At 40.8% G+C, this 17,899-nt stretch overlaps 1 protein-coding gene across 3 annotated transcripts; it reads right to left on the bottom strand.

Annotated features, from left to right (window-relative positions):
* Positions 1–9,094: 9,094 nt before the first annotated feature.
* LOC131243617 (coatomer subunit zeta-2-like) lies at positions 9,095–16,976 on the bottom strand. Of its 3 annotated transcripts, none has more exons than XM_058243104.1 (7): positions 16,739–16,976; positions 14,385–14,553; positions 12,056–12,203; positions 11,858–11,935; positions 11,081–11,165; positions 10,591–10,666; positions 9,095–9,496 (listed from the first exon to the last, which is right to left on the bottom strand). In XM_058243104.1, the coding sequence occupies exons 1-6, from the start codon at positions 16,739–16,741 to the stop codon at positions 10,607–10,609; spliced, it is 543 nt and encodes a 180-aa protein (XP_058099087.1). In that variant the 5' UTR covers positions 16,742–16,976; the 3' UTR covers positions 9,095–9,496; positions 10,591–10,606. The 3 variants fall into 3 exon arrangements, with proteins under 3 accessions (XP_058099087.1, XP_058099085.1, XP_058099086.1); XM_058243102.1 differs by lacking the exon at positions 16,739–16,976 and adding an exon at positions 15,008–15,861; XM_058243103.1 differs by lacking the exon at positions 16,739–16,976 and adding an exon at positions 15,008–15,825 and having other exon boundaries at positions 14,394–14,553.
* Positions 16,977–17,899: the final 923 nt, after the last annotated feature.

Genomic DNA, 17,899 nt, shown 5'->3' with positions numbered 1-17,899 from the left:
AGTAGACCCCACACTCAATTTGAACCATTTTAACGGTGGCACTTCCCATATCAACTGTTCCCTGCGGTGTACCCCACCTACATTTTGGATAAACGTATTTTTGGGATCCATTCTAAGAAAGTGTGACGCAGATGATGGACGGTATGGATTGCATCCACATGAAGTCTTCCGTCCACATCGGCGAATATTCACTCCTCTGCATGACTTCGCGTTGTCACGCAACCGTTCTCGATGCACAAAATAAATGCAACTTCTATGTATGATGAGATGAACGTACGGGCCGTGTCTCATGGTGTATTCTATTAGATAAACTTAGGGTGATAGTTCAGCACCATTCTTCAAAATTGTGGCGACTCATCTACTGTACACGTGGAATATATATAAAGTAATCAAGATCGTCCAAATAATGGACCTTATTCAGATTGAAGCACAACTTGAAAATTACACGAATCCTACGAGCGTAAGCATCCAATTTATTACTATAAGAGGGACGATCAGACTTTCCTATTCAACAGTCCAAGTTCACCAAGGAAATTTGGACGGATATGATTATTGGAACACTATGATATCCGGGATATACTCTATCCACAAGGAGGCCTAGGACTTGGATTGTCTAGAATGCTGTACACACGTGCGATGCATTCGGTAGATGGTGGTAAACTATCACACCGTCCAACACTAATACCAAGAACATGAAAAACAGTAGCGTTTGGGAAAAAGGACTTTAATTTTCAAGCTCGTGGGTCTGTGTAGCGGCGTACGGAAACCCACCACAACCAGAGAGATGGTATAGTAGACCCATCTCTCCATAGCACAGCTTCCAAAGGGATGCATCAATCAGGTCCATCCATCTACTGGGCCATACCCTAGATGGCTTATGTCTCAAAAAATATAACTTATTGGACAATCCTATCCATTACTTTTCTTTAATTTTCTCCACTGAATATTTGACCATTAATCATTAAAGTCTCTTATAAGGCCACAAATCAGATGGATAAGATCATCTAATATCAATGATTTTTTAAATATACTCCATCCATGATATGTCCCAGTAGATGGATGGACACAATTGATACATCACCTTACCATGTGTACTCTGGAAAGATGGCTCTACCATATTCCTGCTTTTCCATATCTACAAAACCCAACCCCTCCAATCACATTCCCACTCATAACCCAACAAGGAGTAGAGCTTAATTAAGATTAATACTCTAATTAATCAATAATAGGAAAGGGAATCAAACACATGCTCTCTCTCTCTTTTTAAGCATTAGGTGGGCCATAATAGCATTGGAAATGAATTAGATTACGGAAGATCTTGGACCATCCAAAATCAAATCAAGATTGGATATGCATTAGTGGTGAGTAGAGCTAGGTGGGCCCTGATCATGTGCTATTGGATAAACAAGAGCTCCTCCATTTGTAATCTCTATAATTATATAAACTGCTGCCATCATATCCTTCCGGTGAGCGACGTGTGGCGCGATCCAATTACGCCATAAGATTGTATAAATCGTGCCTAATTGCACAATAAAACCTAACCCAATAGCAATTGACTCGATTATCGGATAGAGATGAACGGGAACGGTTCAAATTACGACAGGTAACCCCGTCGTTGATTGGAGTGGCATGACCGTCGGATTTTTTAATCGGCGAGAGTCGCTTTTCGACTTCAGTGGTGGGCCATCTTGATATTTATACCATTCTCTCCTCTTGTGAGACCAAAAAGGCCTTAATAGCTTAATATATATGATTTGGTGTCTTAATCATTCCAGTAAACAACCCTTTATTCATAAAAGTTTCAAGGTCTGTATTTTTTTGGATTTTTAAAGGTTGTCATTTTACAATGAGAAGTGGTTAAGTTCTCTTAGAGCATCATAAGTTACCATGTTCCTAGTTGTGATGGGACACTTGGGACAGTCAAATCGATTGATCTGAGCTGTCCATTAGGTCCAGCGCTCATTTTATGGGTTACCATGTAAAACTCGTACCTGTTGGATTATTCTAACCTTGCCTCCAAAATAGACAGTTAAGATCATTAATTTGTGAAAAAAAGGGCCTAATCAAGGATTTAAGACATTTAATTGTTTGGGCCATAACGAATCAGCTCTATGCGGAATCCTAACCGTCTGATCCATGTTTGGAAAATGGATATATAGCTAGAAAAAGAAGGCCAACTTATGGATGGATCAGATTATCCTATGTGTAGTTTTGAAATCATAGCCGATGAAATGTGTGATGGACCTAATAAACAGCTGGGATTTAGCGATCAGACTGTCCAAGTATCTCAATGCAACTACTAGGAGCACTATAACTTGTAAGTGATATGAGAGCATTGGATTAGTTCTAATGTCTCCCTTAGAACAATAATCCAATTTTGCCCAACTATCTAGACGGTCATAATTCTTTAGTAAAATAATGTTTATTAGAATACCCAAGAATGGAAATCTGGCCGATGGCCGGTCCAATGATAGACATTTTCCAGCCATCGGAATCTTCGATATCTTGGCTGATGTAGAAGATTTATCGCCATCTGATTATGTGGCGGCCACATCGGCACCAACGACAAATCACTAATAAATGTTGTTATTATACAATTATTGCAAGACCTGATGTTAATCCACACGCTGCCTTGCATGGTAAACATGAATGTGATGCATGCAAATGCCTTAAAATATTATTTGAATGTAAATGTAGGTTTGGGTAGGTATGACTTTGCGGCCATAGCTAGAGCTGTACACCAGTCGAGTTAGCTCGGTCAAATTGCTTGACTTGACTTGGAAAAACTCAACTCTTCTCAGCTCGAAATTGGATTCAGATTGAGTTGAGCTAGTTTTTAAGGCTCCAAAAAATTCCGAAATGAGTTCAAGCATGTCTGAGCTCGACTCAACCCGGATTGAACCTCAACTTGTATGGACTCGGATCAAATTGGCTCGGTGACTCGGTTATTTTGATATTGATATTGATATTGCTTGTCGAGTGTTTGATAAAATGACTCAACAAAGTCTTGTTTCAGGTGCATACTTTCTCCATAGGATTGGCTGGTAGCGAGGAAGGAATAGATACAGAACAAATCATTACAAAGAAAAAACTTTACATTATAAAATTGCCATCATATCTTGATTTTGATGTTGCCCGCCAAGTGTTTGATGAAATACCGGTAAACCGTTATAATTGTTTTGCATTTTATGAGAAATTGAAAATGCACTCTATGTTTAAAAAAATATTGCATAGGCTTGAACTCAGCTTAAATTGGCCCGAGTTGCTAACTGAGCTGAGCTAGCTAGTCAAGCTTGAGGACCAAGCTGAGCCGAGCCGAACTGAGTAGATTTGTGCCAAGCCCGACTTAGTTCAATTCATGTACAACTCTAACTGTAGCTCAGTCTTGGTCCCTTAAGCCCAGGCTCTAGTCATAGCTTATGAAACTTAGCTAGCTATGGCTGTTTTTTTAGAGCTTATTTGGATTTATGAAAAGAAAAGGAAATATTGTTTCTCATGAAATTAGATTTCGTTGTTTGTTAAGCCTTTATTGGTAAGAACACGTGAGCAATATTATTTATTGCTTTTTTTTTTTTGTTGAAAAATATATAAATTTATTTTTTTAATAAAAGTTTTTTTTTTCTCACAATGGAAGGAAAATTAGTATTTTAATGGTTAAATCTTAATGTTCTACCATCCATATTCAGTTGCCTTACAAAAGCTTCATGTGCCCATGTGCCAAGTGAGCCATTGTCCATATTTGATTATGCCCCACCAGCACTACTATGCCAAACGTCCTAGTATCTTACTCCTCGCATATGTAAAGCGTTTCATATAATACTAACCTACCACATGTATGATCATCCATCTTCTCTTGCACCCCATGTGTGTTAACCCGCCACATCTACCACAATTTATCTTATCTTGCTCATCACATATACAAAATTACTCCACATGCACCAATATGCCACATGTGTGATATGTTATCATCTATCTCCAATCACTCCAAATATGCCACACGCGGGTAGTACCAATGCACCTAAATGCTACTATCTAACTTCAAATCCCCATGTTACAAATGAGCCAATGCAGGTCATGTACCACATTTGCAATTATACAACTTAAAACCCCTCACATGTACCATACTTGCTAGGATAAAGCTTCAAATGCCCACATATCTCACATACGCCACATGTGCCACTATCCATCTTCAAGCATGCACATGTGGCACATGTGAGTAAATACCTAAAGTTATTTTTTTAAAAGTAAATTTTTATTTGCCAAGCAATAAATTTAAAAATAGATCTTAAAATATTAAATTATCTTGTAAAGAGTCTCACATACGATTATGGGAAACTGGACACTTAGACCTAAATGTAAGCATGGGTCCAGACCTCAAGCCAAGGATCCGTGCCCTGGCTCATAGGGTCCGGACCACTAGCCAAGGACCCGTGCACTGGCTCATAAGGTCCGGCCACCCACTCTTTATCAGAGAAAAAAAGGAAATGTGGTACCGTACCATCTTCCCACTAACATTCAGCTTGGGTGGGACATGGGCTATTTTGACTCGGGCTGTTACGGGCCGGGCTTAGAGTATGTACTCTTGGCTCAGATTTTGAACTATTTCGGGCCAGGTCGGCTGCTCAGTTATATTTAAAATTCTGATTTTTTAGGCCTGAGCCCGAGGCCAAGGCCAACCCTGGCCCATTGATACCTGTGACAAATAAATATTAGGTAGATTATGAATATCTCGTGATATTATGACGAAAATCAAACGGTATATCGTGATAATATCGCAAGTGTTTTTAACATTTCAGCACATTTACTCAATTTTATTGTGATTTTAATGCTTATTTTATTTAACGGTTCAGATAAATCAATTTTTAAAAATCGATATATATATTACTTTGAAAACGAGATTTCACGTCCCATGCATGAAAACGGTTGGCTGCAAAATGAAGAATACCTGCGTTAAGATTAGGCTAATCTACTCACTAGGAGGGCTAGACCTGTGAGTGGAGTTTAACCGTTGGATGTACATTCCAATGCAATGGCCCACCTGATGAACGGACTGATCTTATTTTTGTATCAGGTGATCTTCATGTTAAGGTCTACAGATTCCACGGCTTGGATATCCTGCACATGTGGCGGGAAAGATTCTACGGCTGCTCAGCAGCTCTCTTGGGGAAAATGAGAAACGGTCACGTACAAGCACATGTACGTGAGCTTTCACATACAGGCCGTATTTTCAGACCACGTGTCATGCATTTTCGGACGTCCGAGCTGTGCAAAAGGTGGGCCACATCATGGAGGTTGCCTGATGAAAAATTAGGATGGTATACTCATCGGCAGGACACACTGTCAAACGGTCGGACCCACCGTACGGGTGTGGCCCACATAATGAAGGGTCAGCGTGATTTTGGAGGCAGATTACTCGCAACCTAGGTGGGCCTCATCGTGATGTTTGTGAGAAATCTTCCACGTCAATCCGTTTTTCCAGCTCATGTTATGACTTCACACCAAAAATGAGGCAGATTCAAAACTCAAGCGGGCCACACGACAGGAATAAGTGGAGGAGGGATATGCTTACCGTTGAAATCTTCTTGGGGTCCACCGTGATGTTTATATGTCATCCAAACCGTTCATAAGATCCTTCTCACTGGGATGAAGTGAAAACACAAATATTAGCCATTTCCAAAACTTTTGTGGCCTGAAGAATGTCTAAACGGTGGGCGTTCAATCCCCACTGTTTACTGTATCGTGGCCTACTTTAGCTTTGGATCTGCCTTTTTTTTTTTTTTTTGTCCCATGTCCTAACATGAGCTGGTAAAACGGATGCAGGGTTGGATTTCTCACAAACATTCATGTGGGCCCCACTTAGGTTCAGACGGCAGGTGATGTTCATGGTCTGTGGCACATCTCAATCTACACATGATCCATGGCTGTGATCATTTCTCAGGGGTAATAAAACCGATCAAGTAATGAAGGATTTAGCTTGTCTGGCCCAAATCCATGAGGACACAATTAGTATTGTGATGGTCGATTCCACATGAATGAATCACACACGATTCATTGATCTAGACCGTCGATTTGATACACCCCACTTGGATGGGGGAGGCTTCAAGAGTATTCCAAATTGGGTGTTTTAAGCCGTCCAATATTTGGCCCTTTTTGCTCGTCCATTACTGTATTTTTCCTATAATAATCTATTTTTAGACCATCGATTAAAAGAATAAGTATCTTCTAATGTGGATTACCGAATCAACGGCCCACCTGTACGGAATGAATGAACAAGCGTATTTGTGTCTGGTCAACAGGAGCATTATTTAGAAATTGTGGGCCCCACCGGACCCAAATCGTTCACTAAAATGGACCAGAATCCAGGTCTGACTCTGACCCTGACCAGAGACAAGATGACCAGGTACAACTCATGAGCCGATTCCAGAGGCCCAGACGTGCATGAATTTACATCCACACCCGTTATTAAATGGGACTAACAATGGATATAGTGGATAATAAAAAAATTTCTAGCATCGGAATATTTCAACCGTTTGATCATTTAACTATTTTCGTTTGAGCATGGACCACCTCCTTGAATATCCTATGGGCCCATTGATTGATAGGTTACGGTTTGGATCACTGATCACATGCCCCCAAAAATGTTCAATTATTGAAGTCTGCAAACCGTGCATTGCTAATGAGCTGGATACCTAATTCCTCTTAGGACTAACCAAAGGGGCCTGTTGCGCTGGGCCACCATTGGTCCTGAAATTTTAGGGCCACCTAATGGTAGGGGCTTGCAGTTCAGATCCATCTGATATACGGGCTGTGTTCCAATGATCTGAGCCGCTTATATGATTAGTCTCTCCTTGAATGGTAGATAGGCAACAAATAAAAAATCTCAAAATTGGACATCCATTTGGAATGTGGCTCTTTTGCTTTAACAATGGACGGTTATCCTACCTTTGCATAATCTGTCAGTTAAAACATCCAATCTAAGAGATTTTTTTCGGGCGTCCCTCATCCAAGAGAATCCCAATCACATGAACGGTTTGGGCCATCTAAAAGAACCAAATTCCAGTGGCTAAAGTCCACAACATATCATATCCCAATACATCATGATGTATGTGAGCAAACCTCTGGTTGGACGATAATAACTGCAGGATATTGTCATTGATGAACCAATCAATAAATATGGTATACACCTTTCACAGAAGAGTAAGGAAACATAGAAGCGGTCCATGAGGCATCCTCTATCCATGATGGGGCTCAGCAGATCAACGATTCAGATCATGAACCATGGCCCCATGCGTATGGAATCCGGTCCCTCCGCTACTGTAATTCCTCTCCAAGGCTTGCATTAAATTATTTCATCACCCACTATGGGCCCATAGACAGTGGGTCCATATAAACGGTTGGGTCACTGAAACATGACTCCATATCCAACTGAGCGTCTTTAAACTACAAATCTAGTTTGGATGGGGAACCAATCAGGCATCTTTATACCATCCATTCTTTTCTTTTTCTTTTTTTAATTTTTGATAGGTCCACTTAAAAACACTGGACCGGGCAAATGGGCCAAGCCAGGTCATTCATCATTGGCACAGACCCCCAGCCCAGCCCAGACGCTATGGATAGTTTTCAAGCATGGGTCTGGCGAATGGGCCAAGCCAGGTCATTCATCATTGGCATAGACCTGGCCCGGCACAGGCGATGTATAGTTTTCAAGCATGGGCCTGTCCCTACAGAGTCAGGCCACACCGCTCATCGCCATCTGAGCGGTGGTGAAAATGGCCAGATATGGCCTGAACTGAATCCCAGCCTTCTTCTGGCAAAAGCTTATGGCCCATGGCTGGATTTCAACGCCATTTCTGGGGCCTGATCACCCGCATACAACTATGTGCAACTAATAACTTTTCATTGCCCCACGAGATCCTTCTGAAAAAAAATCACATTGAAGTATCATCCCACAATAAAAAGAAGGGTAAATTTAAGGCCCATGGTTGGTTATTTTTACCCAAGAGCATGCCAAAAAGAATCCCTCAATTGATCAACTTCATCCTTTTTACTGTTGCCATGAAAAAACACAGGTCTTCAACTTGGGTTCGGGTCAACCCGAATCCGACGGACCCAACCTTTAGTCTGGGTTGGATTGGAAAACTCCCACCTGATTTCAAATCAGGCTGGATTCAGGTTGAGCAAAATACTTGGCTTAAGTTGGTTGGGAAGAATCACATGTTTTTGGGTCCGACTAGTCAAGTTGGATTGGTTTTAGGGTTGAGCACAGAGGAAGCTGGGTCGGGCAAGGGTTGATCTTCAACCTGACCCGACTTGGGCAAGTCGCACCCTACAAGTACATTGTTAAAAAAAACCTATAATAATAATAATAATAATAAATCAAGGTAAAAATAAAAATGTACAAACAAGCCACAATAGAGGAAAGACCAAAGATTCCATCTACAGCTAGGATGCTCCAATTTCATAGATTTTGTGGGCATTATACATCCATAATGGGGCCATCATATGAATGGCTTGGAGAAACCAATCATGACCTCTCATGTTCAAACTTGAATTAAATACATTTGAGCTTTCACTAAGCCCAGGTTATGTGGAACTTAGCTAATGCATGCAAATGTTTCATAGACAACCTCAAAAAGAGGTATTTAACCGCTAAACATTTTAATCTAAACCCTAGTTTGCATTGGGTGTTAACTCTTAGTTTGCATTGGGTGTTTGGAGTGTCAACCAGAAAAACAGGACCAAAACCCCCTTGTGCAGAAGTGCATGCAAATGGACCCTTGGGATGCCCAAAATCCATTGGAATTGACCATAAGGGGCTCCAGATGGGACCATTAGGATGGCCAAAATCCATTGGGAGTGGACCAGAAGTGGGGCACGTGGTTACCAACGAAACGAGTTGACTGCGCTAGGCTTGGATGATCATCAACCTTTGGCATGGTAAATGGCCCCCCACAGTGCCTCAAATGGCAGAAATCTAGCAATCATTTCAAAATGCAAAATTTCAAATGCCAATTTCCATGTTAAGATTGCTGCCCACAGTAACCCTATGGTGGAAGATTTACAGTGAGCTGGACCCAAAATAGCTAGAGCAAGGTTTGCTATGAAGACGCGATTATTTCTTTCACCATCTTGCAACCAAACAAACATTATTCTAATCAATAGGCAATCCATGCCAGGAGAGATTGGAGAGGAGAATCGTGGTTAGCTGCCACCTGTGAGATCAGGGGCAGTCACCAGGCAAGGGCTGCCATTGAACATGGCCTGACCCAGAAATCAGGCTGGTACTCACCTTAAGTGGGCCAGCAATGTATGATAAAATAGACCATCACAAGAGGAGTGACAGGTTACAGTCATCTTACAATCTACCAGGCAAGTGTCTTCATTTCTGCAGGTGCGCCACCTCTGCTGCCAATCATCTCTTCAATCTAGCAGATCACCTCAGCATTTCTCCATGAAAATCCTACAACATGATTGGCACTGTGGACCTCCATATGACCTGTAGCACTCATGCAACCGTACTGAAGTAAGCTCCCGCATGATCCACTGCACTGCCCATAAGAATGAAAAATAAAAGAATACAAACAAAAATAGTGCCATTATTTATACTCAGCAAGATTAATAGCAGTGCACATTCTTTCTAGTTCAGATAATCCGTTAATACTCATAGCAGCATCAATCCATTCTAATACAGCTCTAGTATACCACAAGTAGAAATAATGGGTGCCACTAACAATAACGGGTCCCAATCACATAAATCTAACATGTATTGAAGCTAAGGACCCAGTCCTCGGGGGCAAGCTTGGGATCAGTGGCCCATCCAATATTACAAAAGCCCCCTAAACCATTGAATGTGAGGATTTCAAGACGCAATCAGGGCATTTAGGTCACTAACTATGACGCTGTGAGACCATCACACTGGCTCCACCGAAAATCTTAGTTCTTTGTTGAGTTTTGCCAACTCTACACACCTCTTCCATGCAACTTTTACATGCCATGCATGTGCCAATGTAGAAATCATGGGACATTGAATCTGTGAATAATTTGAGCCTTGGTGAAGACTATCTAGCACAAAATCGGGCCACTCCCATCATTGGACAGGATAGACACATACATGATTGAAGACCGTTGGCAACTCCTTCAAGCCATCCATTGTTTCCAGACAGTGGTGGGACACCTAATGAATGCAATGGCCTCGCTTTTGCACGAGGTCATCTGCACCTGTGTGCCTTATGGAAGATCATATATCCCATTTGTGTGCCTGGGCAACTTCACTATTGTACATGCACTTGAGGTCCACCTTATCAAGAGTCATTTTTCCCATTTGAGCAGTGTTGGCAAATGTAATGCATGTAAGAATGGATATGGCATGAACCACCAATTGTGGCATATCATCTGCATCGAACCATCCTTCTACTGGTGCTAATAACATTATTTTTTATTTTTTTATTTTTCCCAAGCTTCTTCTAGCAAGTGGAGACTTTAGTCGAGATAAATACCATAATCAATCAAATTTAAGAAAAATATAGTACATGGATTCAAAATTAGTTCTACAATCAAAAGAAATAACCAGAAAAGAAGAATAACAAACACCTCTCTGAAGATGAGATCATTTGAGAAGAGATCTTGTGAAATGTTCCCGAGCTGTGGCAAGTGCTTGAGTTATGGTCTGATAGGATGGATGCAGGTTGGTGAGTTTCATAAATCATGTTATAGCGGATTGAAGGAATGCTAATTGCACACAAGTTCACATGGGGATGCATGCTGATGCAGACAAGATCTAAACCACTCACATAGTGGGCTTCACATATACACCATCCATGGCACTAATCAGTGTTACAGTACAATACAGACTACTAGATCATAACAAGTCCTAAAATCACCACTGGTTTTCTTTTCTATCGTCAATGGGCATTTTCGATTTGTCTGATTGGTGAGAGATTTCTAGGCCACAACCTGTTATCATGGGGCTGTTGGATGAGTCTGGATGCTGTTGCTGTCTGCCAAATGTTCCCTTGGGAACTTGTGTGCAAAAGGGTCATGATATTCCTTCAGCTTCAAGATGGACAAGTAAATAAATCACCTGCTCAGAAAAGGGTGCTCCACCATCCAGACCATGAGTTGCGACCTTTGCAGCAATCACGTTCGCATCAGTTTCAAGAATAATCCTGGACAACCGAAAAACACAAACTCAGATAGTTTCCTGAATGGATAAACATATCAACGATGGTAACGCAAGAATGAGAAAGCCATAACATAACAGGAAAGATTGTGTGCAGTCTTTGTGCCACTAATATTACACATGCCACACCTCAAAGAGAGCTGGAATCTCAACATGTTCCAGATGAGATTCAGAAACCCCATGATTACGTTGTCGAGGCCTTATCCCAACTAAATGAGGTCGGCTACATGAATCCTGTTCCACCATTCCACTCTATCAAGGGCCATAACTTCAGCTAGACCATAGGACACCAAGTCTTTTCTTACTACCTCCACCACGTGACCAAATCATCTAAGTCTACTTTTGCTCATCTGACAAGCTGATGATAGGAGCCTATCATCCAAGACCAGGCCCAGCCCATGAAATGAATTAATTGGCCTGAACCCAGGCTCAGCCCCAAAGCCTGACAAGCTGATCAGGCCCATTCCCAACCTTGGATAGACTGCAAGGGCTCCATACTTTTGATGAAAACCCGATGTCATCAGAAAGATCTAGAAATAGCTTAGCCACAGCTGAAAAGGATTGCCATCAAGCAGTAGATGGTAGGACCCCCACTTATTGAGTAAAAGAATTGTGTTAAAAACATCAATCAAGATGTAGTTATGCACTAGAAGTATGTGAAAAGTATCAAGCATATACCCTCCATCAACAATTTCATCAAGGCATAAAAGGATGAGATCCAAATTCTCCAGCGCTGACCTCTTGTCTACATTACTCCTGGACATAGCATGCATAGAAGTAAATTATCATGGATCCAATAATTCGGATACCTGAGATTAGAAAATTAAGAAGCCTTGGTGAAAGAATGTGAAAAGGGCCATGTATAACCAACAAGACCTGAGGAGATGGCCAACAGCATCGAAAAATCCCTGAAGAACTGTTGCTAAGATGAGCTCATTTTCGTCATCACCACCAGTAACGAAGAAGTGCAGATCCTGGATGAACTTATAGATGACAATGTAGCTTTCGAACATTGTTATCTCCACTGTAAATGACAACAAGGCATCACATTTTACAAGGCAGCAATGAAACTATAGCAACTTTCCACACATGAAAGAGAACATATGAAACTCCTTGAGGACGGCCACGCTGTGCCTCTAGAGGCATGGCATTTCCATGCCACCATTTCCTGTAACGTGCATGTGGCACATGTATGGTGATCAGAACTGTAAACCCTGTGGGATCCACCATTTATTGGACAATAACCACTGTGACTTCTGGTCTATGGCAATTCACCATAGGACCAACTGAATGAGTGGTTATGACCTCGTTCATGTATGACACGTGTAGCAACAAACCTTACCATATCAAAAGTGCTGCCAATGAGGGGGCTCGATCATATGAAGCAGGGCTCCTGTGTTCGTTAGAGCCTATGTTTCCCACTTGGTTGCATGGAAGACATTGAATTGTGTTTTTACTTTGCAGGTGGGTCGTGAGAAGCAAGACGCTAGTGTGACAGAAATTTTGATCAAAGCCGGTTTTACTGCTTGGAAAATACTGTGTAGGATGCACATTCTTAATCTGAGCTTTTGAATGGTTCTGACTCTCAAGTTACATCAGACAATCATATTTCTGGCTTTCTTTGGGGTATTTTTAATTTTATTTTTTGACCAATGGAGAGCACCATGATGGAACAAAGAGGGGAAAATTGAATGCAAACGTCTGTAAAATCCTTCATACCAAAATTTGAGCTTCAATCCTCAAGTTAAGCTCCTCAAATGTAGTCAAATTGCACCTATGAATGGTGTAAGAAGGGTTTAAGAGAAAGATAGGGAGAAGAATAGAGCTTCAATCCTCAAGTTAAGCTCCTCATATCTAGTCAAATTGCACATATGAATGATGTAAGAAGGGTTAAAGAGAAAGATAGGGAGAACAATAGAAAGTAAGAGAAGGGCTTAAGAGAAAGATAGGGAGAAGAATAGAGCTTCAATCCTCAAGTTAAGCTCCTCATATCTAGTCAAATTGCACATATGAATGATGTAAGAAGGGTTAAAGAGAAAGATAGGGAGAACAATAGAAAGTAAGAGAAGGGCTTAAGAGAAAGATAGGGAGAAGAATAGAGCTTCAATCCTCAAGTTAAGCTCCTCATATCTAGTCAAATTGCACATATGAATGATGTAAGAAGGGTTAAAGAGAAAGATAGGGAGAACAATAGAAAGTAAGAGAACGGCTTAAGAGAAAGATAAGAAGAATAATAGAAAGTCTAAGAAGGGCTTAAGAGAGACAGGAAAGGGAGGATAGTTTTGTGGGGTCTCACCACAATAAGAATAACCTAAAGGAATGCCACGTATAGAAAATCATCAGTTCCAGAGGATTTTCTTCCAATCACAGTAAAGAGATAGCTTTTCACTCAATCTAATGTACCTTCCTATATAATTCAATACATATGGCTATTGATATCTATTTGTAAACGAAATCCCCCTGTTTTTTTCTTCGACAATCACAATTAAAAAACCCAAATGCATATTTATTCTACGTAATCCCTCATTTGACTCAAACTAACTTCATTAACATTGTGATAAAAGAAGGAAAAAAAAATCCGGAAAAGTCTTCAAATGTTACTCAAATTCTCTATGCACAGCCATATTGCACTTTATATGACCATACCGTGGTATAAAACTCAATGTTTAGGATTGTATATAAACTCTAGAAAGGACCTTCAATTAGACTTGTTGGCCCCACAGTCCAATAGGTTCGTCTTTTTTCCCACGAGATTGGATCTGTGGACCCCACAATCAAATTGCACTCTCGATTTGGTCCTGATCTTCAATAGCCAGAAGTGAAGTCCATTTTCGGACCTTTTTGGCAAATCTAATGGTCCCACATTACACCACTGGAAGACCTTTCAAGGGAGTTTAATTTGCCTTCAGCTTCTCCACTTTCACAAGCCTCCTACTATTTGAAGTTGTTCCTGGCCTTTTTATGAAATTTTCCTTTGTTTATCTATGTTCTTTTTATACAAAGTCAGTTCAGTTCCCCGTTTACCTACACCAATTCAATCCAGTATGAGCAATTCCATACGTTTGATATCTGGCAGCCAAGATTAGCATGACTCAAACAAATAAGCAATGCCATAATGAATGCAAAGAGGTTTGACAGAGTATTTTACATGGATCAAAACAGGGGGGAAAAAAAACTCATGTAAAATTAAAAATTAACAACATACGCATGTCACCTTCTGACCGTGCATTTGTCTTCTGGGTTTTAGTAAACACAGATTTCTCAAAAGCTAATTTTGCACCAAGTGTTGGCCAGTCATCAGAATAGTACTTGACAGCTACACGTTTCCCTTCAGAATCCAGAAGAAGAATGTTTTTTATTGAAGGACAAGTTTCCTGCAAAACATCAGAATATTGCAGAAAATTAGGACATAAATTTCAAAAACAAAAAAGATGTTCCGACTCTGAATAATCTGATCTTGGCGATGATACTTTTATCGATGATGATACTTATTTTTGTTAATGATCTTGGCGATCCATTTTAGACGCCATTGATTGGTTTAGAATAATCTGATCAGTGCAATTTTTGCTTGATGGACTATGAAGTATGGTCCAAATCGATTTATTTGCTTCTAAATGCAACTCACAGCATCATAAATTTAAAAAATAAAAATAAAAATTGGGGGCCAAAATAAACATGGGACACACATGTACATGCCTTGTGGTGAGGTTCACAATTAACATGGATCACCCATAGCCGAACATGATGGATTGAAAAATTAAGAAGAAGAATTGAAAAGGCTGCCTTCGTGAATACATGAGGCATGCATGTTGAGGTTAATGCCTGAACCTGGGATATATGACACTTAAGCTTCATGTAATGAACAACAGGGACAGCCCCATGGCGCTATCCTTCTAACTTGTCGTGTGGGACGCCCACCTTCCAAACAAGTGGTTTAATAGAGAACCATGCCAGCATCAAACTTTGAAGTCATAACAACAATGAGAAAACACATAAGCAGCTCAAAGCCAAACCTCATCATCTTTACACCATTCCTCATGTTCTTTCCAACTATCTTACAAGAGGCATGGGAAACTGTCCTCTGAGCAGAACAATACACGTGGCGAACTTACACAATGTCTGGACCATTCATCAGATGGGCTCTAACATGGAGGGCCCATAGTTCAAAAATACACCAATTGGACATTCCTCACGGTGCAGCCAAGGTTACAAAACAACAACAAAAGAAAACGAGTGATGCTCAACATAAAACAGGCCGGAACTCGCATTCTCAGATGGTTAAGATCGGTTGATTAGTGTGTGTTTTTTCCAGACACGGACACTTAACAGTAGGACCAACCTGATGAATGGTCTGGATCTCATCTAAGTGTGCCAAGTTAATGTTTCGGAACAAGCACATAACAGTGACCGTTGCAGAATCCCAGCCCAATGTTTTGGCATTCCGTATTAAACATAATTTGATTTCCACATTCTCATTCATCAAAAACCCAAAATTCAATATATATAGCCGAATGCTCAGCCGCACGCCAGTTCTCACGGAACTCGTGCGAACTTTTTGAGAACTCATCATACGTGATGTGAGTACAAAATCTGAACAGTCCACATGATGCAGCACCCCATAAAACTCCCAGGGCCCAACTTTTACTTTGATCCAAACCTTTGGTGGGCCATGAAAAAAGAAAACAGTTTCCTCCCTTGATTTGCATCTCTCTTTGCTATGGCCCATTCGAGTTTTAGATCAAGGTGAAAATTGGTCCCAGGGTTTCATGGGATGCCGCATCACATGGACCGTTTGGATTAGACGCCCATGACACGTGTGCAAAGGTGCGCAAGTGAGCATGCCTACACACACACACACACACACACACACACACACACACCTGTGTGGGCTCCACCGTGATGTGTGTAGAACATCTATCCCATCAGTCAGATGCACCATTCCATGGTGAGTAACGGGCTTAAAAAGCAAGTCAATCCATGACTTGGGTGGGCCACACCACATACAACAGTTGAGAGGGGTTATTCTCCCATTAAAACATTCATAATCATTTATTGGGCCCACCGAGATGTGATTCACAAATCCAGCCCATTCATTGGGTGTGTCCCATTTGGATGAGGGGTCAGACCAAGTTTCAGCTGCATCCAAAAACTCAGGTGGGCCCCACCAAGTGCTTTTATATATTTTAGGCATGTCTTCACATGGTTTTAGATGGTATGGCTCACCTGAGTTCCGTATACGGCTGATTTTTGGGATATCCCATAACCTAAAGGGGAACCATCAAACTCACGGTGTTGATGTTCGACACACATCACAGTGGGGCCCACACAGCTCAACCTCATGGGAAGTTCCCATGAGGTCGACCTCATAGTACCATTTCCATATATATATATATATATATATATATATATATATATATATATATAGAGAGAGAGAGAGAGAGAGAGAGAGAGAGAGAGAGAGAGAGAGAGAGAGAAGAGAATTTCTACTTCGTAAGATATAAACAGATGAGATCTAAGAAAAAAGTATTTTAGAAATACAAAAAAAATCTTAAGAATCACCATCGAGGCTTCTTTCTACGGCGCAGAAACCGATGAAAGGAGCTGATTCAGATGCCGCCTGCAAACGCCATTAAAGACGTGATCAGATCAAGCTATCAAGAAATGAGAAATTGAATTGCAGGATTTGAAATGATGATTAGTTTCTTTTGGATTTGTAGAGAAAATAACTTCTACGGTTAGGGTTTTTCACAGCGTTCTCTTCTGCGTCGGAGGAGAAATCAGAAGAGACGGATTTAGCGAAGTAATAGTTGCAGAGAGCGGCACTTACCAAAAGCGGAGTTATTTGATACTCTGGCAGCATGACCCTTGATATGCAGCCGCTCAGAAATATCACACATGTAATAATATAAATATAATTAAACCGACTAAATATTGGAGCCCATTGTCGATGATTTTCATTCGAAAATTTATATTAGTTGACTAACTCTATATGATGATGGGTGGACACTTTTTCGTTGAATTAGGTCCAATGGATCTTTCAAAAAAGGGTCCACCAATCTGATAGTCAGATGATCGTATAAGCCTAATTTTTGGTTCATGATACATCTAAACTGGTACCCATAATATGAACAGTTTATTTTGACTCATTTGTACACTACGATGCAATTTATAAGTATTTGCCAGGGCCTGCGTATCATCCATCATCCGCTGCCAGAGTAGCAAAGCTTTTCTCTCACGCCGTTAGGATTCGAGAATCGCAGACCTGGTTCAACAGCGGACGCGGATTCAGACAGGTGACCTTGGGCCCATCTTGATGTATTTTTGTATATCCAATCCGTCCATCCGTTTTCTCAGATCATTTTATGGCCTACACAAAAAAACAAAGCATAAAAAAACCTCAGGTGGACCACACCAAAAGAAACATGGGTTATTGACCATTAAAATTTTCTTTTGGGCCACAGAAATTTTGGATCATTATGATATTTCTATTTTCCCATAGAAAGGTTTCTACTGTGGTAAATAAACATCACGGTGGGGCCATAGAAAGGTTTCAGTGGTGGACATCATCGTTTCTACTGTTTCCTGTGGTTTGGTCCACCTGATAATTGGATCTTTTTCATACTGAAAAAACGGATGGACGGCGTGGATATACAACACGTGCATCAAAGTGGACCCATCGTCAGGACCTGACCGAATTCGGTGAGTTCCTGACATGACTGA

Source organism: Magnolia sinica, chromosome 4 (genome assembly GCF_029962835.1).
Source record: "Magnolia sinica isolate HGM2019 chromosome 4, MsV1, whole genome shotgun sequence".
In the NCBI taxonomy this organism is placed as follows: Eukaryota; Viridiplantae; Streptophyta; class Magnoliopsida; order Magnoliales; family Magnoliaceae; genus Magnolia; species Magnolia sinica.
This window is presented reverse-complemented; position numbering and strand designations above follow the sequence as displayed.